Source organism: Bubalus kerabau, chromosome 11 (genome assembly GCF_029407905.1).
Source record: "Bubalus kerabau isolate K-KA32 ecotype Philippines breed swamp buffalo chromosome 11, PCC_UOA_SB_1v2, whole genome shotgun sequence".
Lineage (NCBI taxonomy): Eukaryota > Metazoa > Chordata > Mammalia > Artiodactyla > Bovidae > Bubalus > Bubalus kerabau.
In genome coordinates, this window is record NC_073634.1 from 52226853 (window position 1) to 52242966 (window position 16114).

At 48.3% G+C, this 16114-nt stretch overlaps 1 protein-coding gene across 3 annotated transcripts; it reads left to right on the forward strand.

Annotated features, from left to right (window-relative positions):
- Nucleotides 1–623: 623 nt before the first annotated feature.
- Nucleotides 624–16073, forward strand: GGCX (gamma-glutamyl carboxylase). 3 transcript variants are annotated; one of them, XM_055540351.1, is made up of 15 exons: nt 624–1036; nt 1146–1316; nt 2585–2767; nt 3248–3413; nt 5762–5840; nt 6816–6922; nt 8242–8405; nt 8752–9017; nt 9164–9295; nt 9646–9797; nt 10226–10395; nt 10609–10739; nt 11234–11381; nt 11555–11750; nt 12176–16073. In XM_055540351.1, the coding sequence occupies exons 1-15, from the start codon at nt 1000–1002 to the stop codon at nt 12366–12368; spliced, it is 2295 nt and encodes a 764-aa protein (XP_055396326.1). In that variant the 5' UTR covers nt 624–999; the 3' UTR covers nt 12369–16073. The 3 variants fall into 3 exon arrangements, with proteins under 3 accessions (XP_055396326.1, XP_055396325.1, XP_055396327.1); XM_055540350.1 differs by having other exon boundaries at nt 679–754; XM_055540352.1 differs by having other exon boundaries at nt 679–754; nt 2609–2767.
- The last annotated feature ends 41 nt before the right edge of the window (nt 16074–16114 follow it).

Sequence of the window (16114 nt, forward strand, 5' to 3'; positions counted from 1 at the left end):
AGGGGTCCTAAGACTAAAAAATGTGAGAACCCCTGCACTAAGATGCCGTCCTCTGATCCTGCTTGTCAATTCCAGGGCAGAGAAACAATGTTACAAAGCTGTTCAAGACTCACCTTCCCCAACCAAGCCCACTCTATTTACTGCCCCTACTCTGCATTCCTTCAGCAGTCAGGTCGTTCCGGTTTTCCTGCTGCTTTCAAATCTCTAGTTCCAGGCCGGGAGCCCTCCCAGGTGCATCCTCAACTGGGCGGGAAACTCCCTGCGAAGAGTCTGACTTTTGCGCCCGCACCGTTCACAGATCTGCAGCGACCTAATAGGGGCGGGAAGGGACCCAGGGAGGTCGTGGGCGCCCAGTCTTCTTTAGGTTGATAGAGCGGAGAGGGCTAGGGAGGCCTCAGGGACGAGACTAGGTACTTGACAGAAAAGAGACAGGTCCGCGTACACCTTCACGCCTCGGTCACCAGGGAAGGCGGGGTCTGGCCACGCCCCCTCGCGACCTCGTTGCCCCGCCCCCAGGCCCCTCGTTCCGCCCTCTACCGCCAAGCAGGGAGTCCGGCGCGGCCGACTAGGGCCCTTCACGACAGTCTTGGCGCTTTCCGGCCGGCCTCGTGCGTGCCGTTGTGTCGGGGAGGCGGGGCTTAGGGGAGCCGCCCCTTGCGACGCCCCCGGGCTCGGAGGTTGTTGCTGTGGCATATCTACCTCTCGGAGGCCATGGCGGTCTCTGCTCGGCCCGCGCGGGCCCCGCGGGGCTCAGGTTGGCTCAGAGCCCCGCCTTGTGGCGGATAGAGAGGGGCGCGACTTTCAGAGGGGTTGGGCAGGGATGCCCTGCGGAACCTGGGGAAGGAAGCCTCGGTTGGGAAGGGCTTTGTAGAGAGAGATTGCAGTCTTCTGTTTCGGGGTGGGTTGATGACATTCAGGACGCTTTGCGATTAGGGGGCTGCAGTCTGAGAAAGGTTCTGGGGCACTGGGGGATCCTGGAGGAGGGGCTGCACTGCAGGGATGTTTCGAGCAGTCAGAGATCAGTGGGTGAACCCAGGTAGGCGGAAGCCCTAGACGGAGATTTCTCTGATTTGAGAAGCAGTCTGTTTTAAAACATCTCCATTCCCATACGTGCACGTGCAACTCTCTCCATTTATTGGTTGCAGACAAAGTAAAGAATGACAAGGCTGCACAGACTTCAGGGCCCCGTCAGGGCAGCCGAATGGGGAAACTGTTGGGTTTTGAGTGGACAGATGTGTCCAGCTGGGAGAGGCTGGTGACCCTGCTGAATAGACCCACGGATCCTGCAAGCCTGGCAGTCTTCCGTTTTCTCTTCGGTAAGTCCAGTGTCTGGGAGGTGCCAGCATGGTTGGGGGTGAGAGAATGACAATGGTCCCTTGTCCATTTCTTGGATACTTTCTTGCTTAGTGGACTAACCTTCCTTTTTCTAAAAGCTGAAGTGACTAATATCCTGGAAGAACTCTTTGTAACCCAGTTTTGTCTCCTCTGATTAGGGCTTGGATATCAGAAGTGCTTTGATCCGAGGCTACAGGAAATACAGAGACAGGGGAACAGGAACCCATTTTTTTTGTGGAATGAAGTTTTCCAGTAACTACGCTAAGGACTAGACTTCAGAGAAATGGCAGGGGTGACAAAGCAGCCATTTAGGCTGTGACTCCCTAATCCAGACCTTTCTAACTCATAGGCCACAGCATGTATGTTTGGAATGGGTTACAGACATGCCGAGATATTAATCTACCTAACCCAGTGGTTCTCAACTGGAGACAATTTTGCTCTCCAGGGTACATTTGGCAGTGTCTCTAGACATTTGTATTTTTCACAACTAGGTGTGGGGGAAGGGGAAGAAGTGGTTACTGGCATCTACACAGAAATCAAGGATGCTGCTGAATGACCTATGAACCACAGGGTAAACCTCCAGCAAATAATTAACCAGGCCAAACTGAATTGTCCTGGGGTTGAGAAATCCTACCTTAATTTGGAGCTGGCTTCCTGATCTGAGTAGCCCTTCTGTTTACCCCAGTGTGCTGGCCAGATACTGCTGTGCCAGGAAGTAAAAGAGGTTGAGGGCGCATCACCCCAGAGCACTTTGTGTAGCCAATAGGACAGACCTTTACAAACATGACTATCAAAACCTGAATAGCTTCGATAGCACTTTGTACGCTTCTTTCATTTAATCTTCTCTGAGACCCTGCAAAATATTATGAGCCCCTTCTCACAAATGGGGAATTGGCTCAGGGAGGTGCAGTGGCTGACATCTCACAACTGGCATAATGCCTAGCACAGAGTAGGCACTCAACCAATTCCCAGGTGGCACGAGTGGTAAAGAACCTGCCTGTCAATGCAGGAGATGCGGGTTCGAACCCTGGGTCAGGAGATCCCCTGGAGGAGGAAATGGCAACCCACTCCAGTATTCTTGGCTGGAGAATCCCATGGACAGGGCTCCAGTCCATGGGATTAAAAAGAGTCAGACACGACTGAAGCGACTTAGCAAGCATGATTATTGTTGAATGAATTATTTCTGGAGCTGGGTGTGCCCGACTATATTCCAGTATGTTCCATGGTTGCCTTTGCTGACGCCTGTCAGCACCTTCTCCCTCTGCCTTCTCAGGGCTGATGATGGTGCTAGACATACCCCAGGAGCGTGGTCTCAGCTCCCTAGACCGAAGATACCTGGATGGCCTGGAGGTGTGTCGCTTCCCCTTGCTGGATGCCCTGCAGCCACTGCCGCTTGACTGGATGTATCTGGTCTACACCATCATGTTTCTGGGTGAGAGAAACTGCAGGAAAGATGGGAGTATTGACTGGCCTACCTAAAACCCAGAAATCCAAAGCATGCTGGTGAATGACCAGGTCTTGGGTTTCATTTTTATTTTTGGCTGTGCCACATGGTTTGCGAGATCTTAGTTCCCTGACTGGGGATCGAACTTAGGCCCTTGGCATTGAAAACACTAAGTCCTAACCGCTGGACAGCCAGGGAATTCTCTAGGTTTTCTTATTTCACTTCTTCTATAACTTATAATTTCATCCTGCTGAAATTATAAGCAGGATATTATAATATCCTGTGTGTCATCTGAGCTGTGACCCCTTAACTCTTTTTAAAATATTGAAATAACATTTAGTTGAAATTTATTTTTATCTGACTATAAAACGTCTGATGATTTTCTTAACCCCACCCATAGCCTGTCCCAGGGGAGCTGGGCCTGTGGTGACCCTTTGACCTTTTAATCCTCTCCCCTACCAATCCCAGGGGCACTGGGCATGATGCTGGGCCTGTGCTACCGGATAAGCTGTGTGTTATTCCTGCTGCCATACTGGTATGTGTTTCTCCTGGACAAGACATCGTGGAACAACCACTCCTATCTGTATGGCTTGTTGGCCTTTCAGCTGACATTTGTGGATGCACACCACTACTGGTATGAGTCTAGGGGGAACAAGGGAGGGGTTGGCTGTGTCAGGATGGTCACCAGAGGTAGGGGCCCAGTAAGGTCCCAGCACTTGTCCCAGCAAGCATATCTTCAACCATGCTTTGCAGAGTAAATGTAACTTGTAATCAAGCAAAGGTGACTTGGATGGATTCTGGAGGGGCAAGGGTCAGCGAGGTGGGAGCTCTGAGGGTGACCACAAGCAGAATGGCTCCATTCCCACCCCTTCACTGTTTCCCTATCTCCCCAGGTGCCTTGATCTATCCACTTCCTGTAATCCTCTTAGAAGAAGAGAAGACTAAAGCCAGACATAGCTGTTTTCAAATACTTCGAGGGTGGTCATGTGGAAGAGGGAGCAGACTTTCTCTGTGAGGGACAGAATTAGAGCCAAGAGTAGACATTGATGTGGGGCAGAGGCATGTCAGAAGGAGAGGGCCCACCAGGGCTGCTCAGCAGTGCTGTCCCTGGAAGAGGTAACCCTCCCCCACCTCTGGCTTATGTGACCATCTTTCAGGGGAGGTGGAAAAGGGCTTTGGAGACAGGATTGCAGAACTGATGATCTTTAAGGAATCCTTCTATTACTAAGTGAAAAGCAAGTATGAGCTGTCAGTAACATGGGCGTGGGAAGAAAACCTCAAACACTGGATTTGTTAGTGATTTATCAGTTATTAATTACATGTCAATCGTCAGTACACCTGTGCAGATATCCCCTTTTTGTAAACCTTTACATTCATTCAGAGTGGCCAGCTCTCATCATAAAGAATTGAGAAGTAGCTGGGCTTTCCTGGAGGCTCAGATGGTAAAGAATCCTCCTGCAATGCAGGAGACCCAGGTTTGATCCCTGGATTAGGAAGATCCCCTGGAAAAGGGAATGGCTGGTATTCTTGCCTGGAGAATTCCATAGACAAAGAAGCCCTGATGGCCTACAGTTCATGGGGTCACAAAGAGTTGGACATGACTGAGTGACTAACACTCTTTGACAGAATACCCTAGAAAATCTCATTTTTGTGATTTTTGCACAATTTGAAAAAATACCGACTGATCATTCAGTAAAGGCTTTCCACATGCCAAGCACTATGCTAAACATTTTTGCTTTTTCCATGTTATAACCCCATGAGGTCCATAGTGCTGTTCCCATTTTATAAATGAAGAAATTAAGGCTTAGAGAAATAAAGGATTTGTCTAAGGTCACTGAGCAGTTAAGAGGCATAAATGAGACTCCAGGTCTCCCTAGTGGCAGACTCCAGTGCTCTTGAGCACAAGTATAATAACCTGCCCCTTTCCTGGCTTCTCTGCTCATTCTGTGTCTTCTTGAAAACCTGCTTTGCTTCTGCCTCCCCAGAATACATCTAATCTTAGTAGCCTGGTTTTGTCAGTTCTCAGCTAGATCCTAGCATCCAGGTCTGTGAAATGTCAGTTTGTCTTGAAAACTGAAACTTTGCTTTAAATGCACTGTGTATATTTTCATACACCAGCTTTGTAAACATTCCCTGAAATTCCTTCTTTTTCAAATTTAGTCCTATTTTAGCACTATAATCTTTTTGGTTTTTTTTGCATATCAGTGATTCTTTCGGAGAAGGCAGTGGCACCCCACTCCAGTACTCTTGCCTGGAAAATCCCATGGATGGAGGAGCCTGGTAGGCTGCAGTCCATGGGGTTGCTAAGAGTCGGACATGACTGAGCGACTTCACTTTCACTTTTCACTTTCATGCATTGGAGAAGGAAATGGCAACCCACTCCAGTGTTCTTGCCTGGAGAATCCCAGGGACGGGGATCCTGGTGGGCTGCCATCTATGGGGTCACACAGAGCCGGACACGACTACAGTGACTTAGCAGCAGCAGCAGTGATTCTTTATGCCCTTGTCCCATGCAGTGGATGGGGTGGCAGGTGGAGCAGGGGGAAGTACACCTCCCCTCATGCAGGTAACACGAGGTCAGTGTATACCTGTCTTACTGCCAGCTGCCCTGTGGCCATGGGGTGGGAAATGGAGGGTCTACAGCCCCTTTCTTCTAGAGCTAGCATTGTAGTCTTTTTCCTGGTTTATGAGGAGACTAATTTGCTAATTAACAGATGTTAAACACTGAATATTTTGTTGTTGTTATAACTCACTAGTACTTATATCTAGCAGTTTCTGTTATGACTTGAAATGATCATTACAAGGTGCTCAAATAATTCGAAAGGGCCTCAGAGAGAACTGAGAAGATGTGGGAGACATCCTAGAATAGAGAGATCATTACAGAGATATCCTGGAATAGAGAGATGATTACATTTAAAAAGCAAGGTAGAAATGGGACTGGACTAAGAACCCGTACCCTACTGTTCTCCCTCTCAACTGCAGGTCTGTGGATGGCCTGCTGAGAGCCCGGAAGCGGAACGCCCACGTGCCCCTTTGGAACTATGCTGTGTTGCGTGGCCAGGTACCAGATTGCAGGAGAGAGGGGGTGTTCCTCCTCCTTCCTCCTTTTTGAAACTCAACTATTTAAAAAATTTTTTACTTATTTATTTTATTTTTGGCTATGCTGGGTATTCATTGCTGCATACGAGTCTCTCTTTAGTTGTGGAGAGCAAGGGCTACTCTTGAGTGCTGTGCCCCAGTTTCTCATTGTGGTGGCTTCTCTGATTGCAGAGCATGGGCTCTAGGCAAGACAGCTTTGTGGGCTCTAAAGTGTGGGCTCACTAGTTGTGTGGTGCATGGGCTTAGTTGCCCCTCAACATGTAGGATCTTCCTACATCAGGCATTGAAGCCATGTCCCTTGCATTGGTAGGTAGATTCTCATCTACTGGACCACCAGGGACATCCCTCTTTTTCCCTTTTTGCTGGAAAACTGGCCTGGCTTCTCCCTGTTTTCTAATCTAATCTGTTTCCTAATCTCTGGGGTCTCTCACCTTGTCATACAAAGAAAGAGCTTTATTCCCACTAGATTAGAATCCTCATGAGGAAAGAGTAACCTCTGTGCTTCATTGACTTTCCTTCAAAAGTGAAAGTAAAGTGAAAGTGTTAGTTGCTCAGTCCTGTCTGACTCTTTGCAGCCACATGGACTGTGGTTCGCCAGGCTCCTCTGTCCATGGAATTCTCCAGGCAAGAATACTGGAGTGGGTTGCCATTCCTTTCTCCAGGGGATCTTCCCAATTCAGAGATGGAACCCAGGTCTCCTGCATTGTAGTCAGATTCTTTACTATCTGAGCCACCAGGGAAGCCCGACTTTTCCGTCCTGACTTTGCCTAATACTGTGCCTGATATCTGTAGGATGTTAGGTGAGTGAACATCTGAGATGAATGAGTAGATCTCGTCTCTCAGGCCCTGGACTGAGGTCAGAACTGATTTGTGACTGTCTGTGGAGGATGAGGCTCTGACTTTGTTTGAATATTTGTTTTGCAAATTGTGTTTGCAGATCTTCATCGTGTACTTCATTGCGGGCATAAAGAAGCTGGACGCAGACTGGGTGGAAGGCTACTCTATGGAATACCTGTCGCGGCACTGGCTCTTCAGCCCTTTCAAGTGAGCGGCAGGGCCGAGGCCTAGAGCAGCCAGGTGCAGGGTTGGGGGGCTCACCTCCTTCAGGTCTACGGTCCTGCTGCTGCTCCCACTTTGCCTAAATTTGCTGCATGCTTCACTCTGTCCACTCATCTCCCTCTTCAGCAGAAGGCAGAGTTGATGATGTCAAAAGATCTAGGCTTAGCTGCCCCTGGGAGACTTACAGCATGGGCCGGAATGAAGGGAAAAGAAATAAAGGAAAGGGAAGTGCCAGCACTAGGTGACTTGGAGAGTGAGTCAGTGCCCCAGCAGTTGCTGTGGTAGGGCCTCTGTCCTTGGGTGGCTGCCCCGTCTCTTGCCCAGATTCCTCAACTGGCATGCCAAGAAGATGGACAGTCAGCTCCCCTTCCCAAACAAAACCATTGTTAATAACTCTTCCCAAAGCAGAGCTGCTTCTCTCTGACTTCTCTCTTCCTCCTATCTCTTCTTCCTTTTGCCTTCCTTTTTTTAATGTTACTTTTGACTGCCCTGGGTCTTTGTTGCTATAGACTTTCTCTAGTTGTGGCAAGTAGGGGCTACTGTCTAGCTGTGGTGTGTGGGCTTCTCATTACTGTGGCTGCTCTAGTTGCAGAGCACGGGTTCCAGGTGTGGGCTCAGTAGTTGCAGCAAGTGGACTTAGTTCCTCCATGGCTGTGGAATCTTCCCAGACCAGGGATCGAACCAGTGTCCCCTGCATTGGCAGGCAGATTCTTAACCACTGGACCACCAGGGAACTTCCTTCTTGTCTTACTTTGTACTCTTCCCTCTGCCCTGACACTTCCAAGTTCCGGAAGTTTGACATCATTATATCAGCCCAGCGTTCCCCTTTTAAAGTTTCTCTTCTGGTATACCTCCAGGAAGAACCTGCCCTGCACAACACACACACTGCTCAGTCAAATTTTGCCGTGGGAGCTCTGCCCTTGCTTATTACTTAGGGCATGTTGAAAGAAATTGGACACCTGAAGTATGTGAGATTCACTGGTGGCTCAGATGGTAAAGAACCACCAGCCTGCAATGCAGGAGACCCGGGTTCAATACCTGGGTTGGAAAATCCCATGGACAGAGTAGCCTGGTGGGCTGTAGTCCCTAGGGTCGTAAAGAGTTGGACACAACTGAGCGACTAACACTCTTAATTATGTGGGAATGAAAAGGGGTTGGAAAACCCTCCCAGAGGATGTCTTTGTGTGAGGTTCTCTATCCTCCTGCCGGGGTGGATCATGCAGCATGGAGAGGGTAGCAGAGGTGCCTCAACTGTGAGTATTCCACGCGTGCTAGTGCCTGAGCTTTGACCCTGGTGTCTGCAGACTTGTGTTGTCCGAGGAGATGACGAGCCTGCTGGTGGTGCACTGGTGTGGACTGCTGCTCGACCTCTCAGCCGGTTTCCTGCTCTTCTTTGATGCCTCAAGACCCATCGGCTTCGTCTTCGTGTCCTACTTCCACTGCATGAATTCCCAGCTTTTCAGCATTGGTCAGTTCCTATAATCTGGTGGGAAACAGGAAGCAGCCACAGGTGTGCAGGGGAGGGACGAACCAGCAGCCCATGTGGCAGGGGGAGACGGTGACAAGAACAGGAGCTAAACTGAGCCGGACGTCATCTCTGAGAGATGGAAACAGATGGGAAAGCGGCCCAGGGCTTTTGGGCTCAGCTAGTATGTTTTGTTTCTGTGGGAAGTAATAGGCTCCAGTTGAGAATTTCTTTCTTCATAAGTGAAATACCTGGGAGAGGCTGCCTAGGAGAAGAGGAGGTGTGGAGGGGATGAGCCACGTTTTCCAGCCCAACTCCTGAAGTGCTGGTTTCTTCCCCGCTGTTCTAGGCATGTTCCCCTACGTCATGTTGGCCAGCAGCCCTCTCTTCTGCTCTCCTGAGTGGCCTCGGAAGCTGGTAGCTCACTGCCCGAAAAAGCTGCAAGAGCTGCTGCCCCTCAGGACTGCCCCTCAGCCCAGCACTTCCTGTATGTATAAGAGGAGTCGGGCCAGAGGCAGTCAGAAGCCAGGGCTGCGCCACCAGCTGAGCACTGCCTTCACCCTGCTCTACCTCCTGGAGCAGCTCTTCTTGCCCTATTCCCACTTCCTCACCCAGGTGCGTGTGGGCTGGGGCTCTGCTTGGATAGTGGTGGAGGGGACAGTGCTCAGGAGAGAAGCGGGCAGGTCTGGGGACCTCTCTGGGCAGAGGACGGCATTAGCATGAGGAGCATGGAGCTGATTCCCACCGCCCTGCCTCCTCAGGGGTACAACAACTGGACCAACGGGCTATACGGCTACTCTTGGGACATGATGGTGCACTCCCGCTCCCACCAGCACGTGAAGATCACCTACCGTGATGGCCGCACCGGCGAGCTGGGCTACCTCAACCCTGGGGTGAGATGCCACTAACTTCCTGGCCTTCAGAGGCCCCCTGGAGCTTTGGGGTCTGATCTCTGTGGGTCCACTTTGCCCTTTCTCTGGAGCCAGGTGGAACCTTCTTTTGTGGGGGTTGAAATGGGGCAGTGTCATTCACGTCCCTCAATTGAGATGAGACTTAGAAAGGTGAGTACCGCTAGCCCAGCAATGAAAAAAAATTCTTCCACAAAGTTTTTTGGTTCTCATTTTTTTTTTCTTCCCTGTCAAAACTGGCAGCAGGCAGGGATCTTTTTGTGCCTTCGGCACTGCATGACATGTCTGGAAGCTCAATAACAACGAGGTGGGACTAATGTGGGGGTTTGGGGCAGGTATTCACACAGAGCCGGCGTTGGAAGGACCATGCAGACATGCTGAAGCAATATGCCACTTGCCTGAGCCGCCTGCTGCCCAAGTACAATGTCACTGAGCCCCAGATCTACTTTGATATTTGGGTCTCCATCAATGACCGCTTCCAGCAGAGGTGGGCAAGGGGAGAAGAGAAGGGGGAAAACCTGAAGTCCAGCTTTTTTTGGCCAAGATGACTAGCCTGTGCTCCTCAGTGTTGTCTTGCTTGCAAGGCTGTCTGCTGGTGCATGTCCCTGTTGACCTGGTTGTGGGCATAGCTGATTGTATCCAGCAGAGGGCACCGTCATCCCGAAGAAAAGGGAACTCATTCTCTTAGAAGCTGTTAACTCTCCTCAGGCGGCCACTAACCCCCATTCTTCCCAGTGCTCCAGAATCTTTTTCCCCTCTTGTTTCTCTGTCCCCAACTGGCAGTAACATGCTGACATAGGCTGTTTCTTCTTTCTGGAAAACCCTGTTTGTTCTATCCGGGAACAGTGATGAACAGAACTGGAAATTCCGGTATGTAGGTGGCTATGGCCTTAGAACATAATTTCTTTCCCTAAGGATTTTTGACCCTCGTGTGGACATCGTGCAGGCTGCCTGGTCGCCTTTCCAGCGTACACCTTGGCTGCAGCCACTGCTGATGGACCTGTCTCCCTGGAGAACTAAACTACAGGAGATCAAGAGCAGCCTGGACAACCACACTGAAGTGGTCTTCATTGCAGATTTCCCTGGTATGGAAGAAAGCACAAAGGCTTTGCTGTCTCCCTTCTGGCCTCCTAGGCCAGGGACACAGTGTGTGATGGAGCCGGGAGGGTCTGCTCCTGGTGGGAGGCTGGTTTTTGAAACCCGAGGTGGAGGTGCTGGTGAAGGTGTGATTTCTCTGTTCTGACTGGGAGTGAGTTCACGCCACCTTGGGGTGGGATGGGAACTCTTGCCCCTGGCAGGGCTGCACCTGGAGAACTTCGTGAGTGAAGACCTGGGCAACACTAGCATCCAGCTGCTGCAGGGGGAGGTGACCGTGGAGCTGGTGGCAGAACAGAAGAACCAGACTCTTCAGGAGGGAGAAAAAATGCAGGTATTTGGCTTGAATTAACAATGATAGAAAACTTTTGATGAGTGTAGTTGATTTAGTATAAATGCAAAATCCTTTAACGTAACAGTAACACAGTGGGAGGCTTCCCTAGTGGCTCAGTTGATGAAGAATCCACCTGCCAATTGCAGGAGATGCAGGTTCAATCCTTGGGTCAGGAAGATCCCTTGGAGAAGGAAGTGGCAACCCGCTCCAGCATTCTTGCCTGGAAAATTCCACGGACAGAGGAGCCTGGTGGGCTAGTCCATGGGGTCACGAAAGAGCTGGACATGACTTAGCAACTAAATAACAACAATGCAGTGGGGCTGAAAAAGCAAGGGCCCTGGGGGCTATAAATAGCCTCGTTCAGGATTCTAGAGGTCAGTTCCTTTGGATTCCAATATACAAGGAAAAAGATGGAGGTGGGGAAGTGGAGGGAGGCCACAGGCTGGCTAGGGAAAGGCTAGAGCATGAGAGATCCATTTCTTCCCCCTTTTCAGTTGCCTGCTGGTGAGTACCATAAGGTGTACACAGTGTCGTCCAGTCCTTCCTGCTACATGTACATCTACGTCAACACTACAGAGGTTGCACTAGAGCAAGACCTGGCATATCTTCAAGAATTGAAGGAGAAGGTGGAGAATGGAAGTGGTAAGTATCTGAAGATTTGGGCTGAGAGAGCCCACTTATAGGAAGTCGGGGTCATGATCGAGGATCTGCCCACTTAACAAATGAATTTGAAGCTTCTAGCCGGGGAAAGAGGAGTTCTAGAAGAGAGAATGCTCTTTTCTCAGTGATTCCTCTTTTTGCCCTCTTCCGGACAGAAACAGGGCCTCTGCCTCCAGAGCTGCAACCTCTGCTCGAAGGGGAAGTCAAAGGCGGCCCTGAGCCAACACCATTGGTTCAGACCTTCCTTAGACGCCAGCAAAGGCTCCAGGAGATTGAACGCCGGCGAAATGCCCCTTTCCACGAGCGACTTGTCCGCTTCTTGCTGCGAAAGCTCTTTATCTTTCGCCGCAGGTAAGCTTTACCCGATAGTACTTGTCTTTGTCATCAGATGTTTGCAGGCTGGGTCACTGTTCTCTGGTGAGAGTAACATTAGGGACTCTTTCCCAGGAGAGGACAATCCAGTGCTAAACTTCTCCCTTTTTCCTCTCTCCTTGCTCCTCTCCCTGATTGATTGGGAGAGTAAATGGTATGTCTGATGGGCACTGTCTTGTTCTGACTCAGCTTATCTCCTGTGGGTTATTCCTACCCCACCCTGGAATCCTCAATCAGACTGTGTGAAGAGTGGGGTGCCCTTCCAGCTGGGATGGGGGAGTCTGGGGGGAGATTCTTATCTGTGGGTGAGAGGCCAGATGACCAGGTGTCCTCTGAGGGCTTTGGCAGGATTGCCTGTGTTGAAATAGGAGTTTGGACAGCTGGCTTTTTCCCATCTTTTTCAGCTTTCTCATGACTTGTATCTCACTTCGAAATCTGGCATTAGGCCGCCCTTCCCTGGAGCAGCTGGCCCAAGAAGTGACTTATGCCAACTTGCGACCCTTTGAGGCAGCGGAAGAGCCGAGTCCTGTAAACACAGATTCTTCAAATCCTAACCCTCCCGAGCCGGATTCTCACCCTGTCCACTCAGAGTTCTGAGGGAGGCCAGATGTGGAGTACAAATGTGGCAGCAGCCAGTCACAGGACCATTACATAGGCAGTGGACATGTGAAAAAACTACTTCAGATTTTTTGTTTTTCCTCCATATCCATAGCTATAATAATTCAGAGAGGATAGATTAGAGGGACCAAGGAAATAAAGCAAGGATAAGATTTATCAATTCCAAGATTGAGGGGCTTGGGCAGTGGGGTTAAAAAACAATGTGAAAATGTCTTTCAAGGGGTAAGAATCAGGTTTAAAGTGACTTGCTCCTTGCCAAAAGAGAGTTAATGTTCCATGAAAAAAACAGCTGCTGTCCTTAAGTGCTTGCCACATCAGGCACTGTGTGAAGCCCTGTTCCAGCATTATTACACTTATTCCTTAAGAGCCATAAGCCCTATTTTGTGGTTGGGGAAGCTGAGGCTGAGGGGTAGTATAATTTGCTCAAAGACATATGCCTAATAAGAAATGGACTGACTGATTGTCTGAACCTCAAGTCTGTTTGGCTTAAGGTCCTGCACCCTGCCTCTTAAAATTTTCAGAATCACTGACAGTAATTCTGAAATAACATAGCTTAAAACTTGTCTGATTATAAAGTGTGATTAGGATGGTGATCAGGTTTTAGATGCAGGGTAATTTTCTCTTCACTGCAATTTTGATTCTTTTTTTGTTCCTATTATTTATACAGCCAGTTTTTCACTAGGGCTTATGAGCATAGAATAGCAGTAAGTTAAACTGATAACAGAATTTAGATGATTAATAGTGATATACATCTAAAAAACAAGCTTAGTATTTAGCATTATTCTAGTTTTCAATGAGCATGAGGTGATATAAAGTGAGATTTAACCAAATGTAATGAAATCAGGGGATGTTTACAGTCATGATGTATAAGATTTGGATGTGATTCAGGAAGATCCTCAATTCTGTGAAAATTCAAAGTCCTGGCACTGGGCTAGGAAGTGAGAATGCATAATTAGCAACAGAAACAAACAAAAAACAGGCCCTGTTTGGGAACCCTATTGGGAACCCTGTGTGGAGGCAGAGACCAGTGGCAGCAGGCTGGCAGTCCCAGTTACTTTGATAAAGGATTGCATTTGTTTTCAGCCTTCTTTTCCCATGCTCCACTCCATCCAATCTCAGGGTTCTTTCCTAGGTGGCTGCTTTTCACCATACACACTTGGGTTGATTATGTCCACTCCATGGTTTCCAAGGATGCCGCTGCTTAGATTTCTTTCCTGTGCTCTAGAACTTTATCTAGCTCCACCTGGCTATCCCAGAGTTTTTAACTGTCATAAACGGAAGATGCATTCATCCACAACTGCTTCTTTATTACTGAATGGCAGCTGTTTTTTGATTCTTCCATTTTCCTTCCATTTCTTAAGATTTCAAGGCCCATCAGTTCTATCTCTTACTTTTTGGACCTGTTGAACTCATCTCTCCTACCTCTGTTCTTTAAGCCTTTATACTGGAATCCAGTTAGAGACAGATCAGAGCAGGGCTGCCAGGAAGTTGTGCAGGTTGGGCCTAAGTGCACTCAACTGATCCAAGTGGAGCCTGGCAGTAAGTTCCTGTGATTCACACAAGGCATTTTGTGGGTTAGAGATAGCTACGGTACAGGGCACTTTGCTAAGAACCATGCGTGGGAAACACTGGTTTTCAGTCCTTTTGCAGATCCCCTCAGTGACACGATATACCTTGGCACTGTGTCCTTTCCCATAACTGCTGCCCCACCCTCCTTTTTACTTGGTGAAAATAATAAAAGTAGTTCTTCATTTTGGAAGGGAACTCTTATTACAGTATTTTTCTTGATACAGGCAAAGATGTTACTTTCCCCTAACTGTTAGTGTACCATCTGTCTCATTTTCCAAGTGACAATGTTGTGGGTACCTAATACTGTTAAGAAAAGCTGTTCACTGGAGGAAATCTGGGTTCTCCAGGTTTCATATTCAGACCCTGGTAATCAATGTTTGTTTAGCCAGAAGGCTTTGCTTCCTACCATAGGCCAGCATTTAGGTCTTTTGTCCCTGAGCAGTGTCATCCCCGGAGAAGGCAGTGGCACCCCACTCCAGTACTCTTGCTTGGAAAATCCCATGGGCGGAGGAGCCTGTTAGGCTGTAGTCCATGGGGTCATGAAGAGTTGGACACACATGCTTTGGAGGAAATGGCAACCTATTCCAGTGTTCTTGCCTGGAGAATCCCAGGGATGGGGGAGCCTGGTGGGCTGCCGTCTATGGGGTCGCAGAGTCGGACACGACTGAAGCGACTTAGCAGCAGCAGCAGTGTCATCCCCCTTGAAACTGTAGAGAAGTATGATTTTCAACTTAAACGGGCCATGTTTCACATTCCCTTTCATTAGCACTTTATGCTTTTGATTCCCAAGCTGTAACCATCAGTTTCATGCCTTTGCACCTACTAGCCTCCCTAGGCTTGCCACCTTTGTCCCTCTCCTCAATCTGCAAGCTCCTTGACAACAGGTGTCGTCCTAGTAAATGCTGAACCAAACCTCAAGGCCATTATTTCTCTGGTGTTCCTTCACCAGCCTACGGATGTTTCATCCTCACCATCATTATTTGACCATGGTTCACTGCAGATGGTGACTGCAGCCATGAAATGAAAAGACGCTTACTCCTTGGAAGGAAAGTTATGACCAACCTAGATACAATATCAAAAACCAGAGACATTACTTTGCCAACAAAGGTCCGTCTAGTCAAGGCTATGGTTTTTCAAGTGGTCACATATGGATGTGAGAGTTGGACTGTGAAGAAAGCTGAGCGCCAAAGAATTGATGCTTTAGAACTGTGGTGTTGGAGAAGACTCTTTAGAGTCCCTTGGACTGCAAGGAGATCCAACCAGTCCATTCTAAAGATCACTCCTGGGTGTTCTTTAGAAGGACTGATGCTAAAGCTGAAACTCCAATACTTTGGCCACCTCACTAAGCAACTGAACTGAGACAGCAGTGTCTTGGCCATCTGAAAGCTTTTTGGTATTTTGGAGCTTTTTAATGTCATGAAAAGTTGAAGTTCTCAAGTTTCACAGCAGGTCAAGAGTTTATACTCCCCTAAGATTTAAGCTTGCCTTTCCTCCCAAACCTGTTTCTAAACTTTTACGTCTCCAAGCAAACAGATATAAGCAGGCACTGCTTGGGCCTCATTTGCAAGAGCAAAGCATTTCAACTTTTGATTTCATATTTGCTGGTGTAAACATGGGCCATGTAGCTCAAGAAAGGATGGTTCAAGAGCTGGTTGATAACTGCCACAAATTCAGAGTACACATCCTCATTGTGGTTTTCAACTTTATCCATTATAAGATGGAGCCTCACTGGTCCTTCACTACTGTTTAAAAACACTTTTCAAACACTTTTCAAACTGCAGTAACTTGTAGCCTTTAACCCATTTATATAGAAGAGGCATTGTTTTTGTTTTCAAAACAATGAAAATTGGTTTAAAATGTAAAGTATCACTCTTCTCACATGATACTCATTTTAATTGTTCTTATGCCTTTAAAGCACTGCTGATAGTGCAGAAATGGCTGTTGTAATAAGATGTGAATTTTGCCCAGTGTTGGTCAAAAAAGGCAGTGCTGGACAAACCTTGAACTTTCATAAACCGTATCCCTGACACTAAGAAGAACCTTTTAGAGGCCTATAGTTGAAGTGATTTCCCTAAACCATGGGTGGGATTACAATTACTCAGGGTTAAAATATATTTAATTCATGCTCATACTGAAACACTCAAGAATAATAGAGG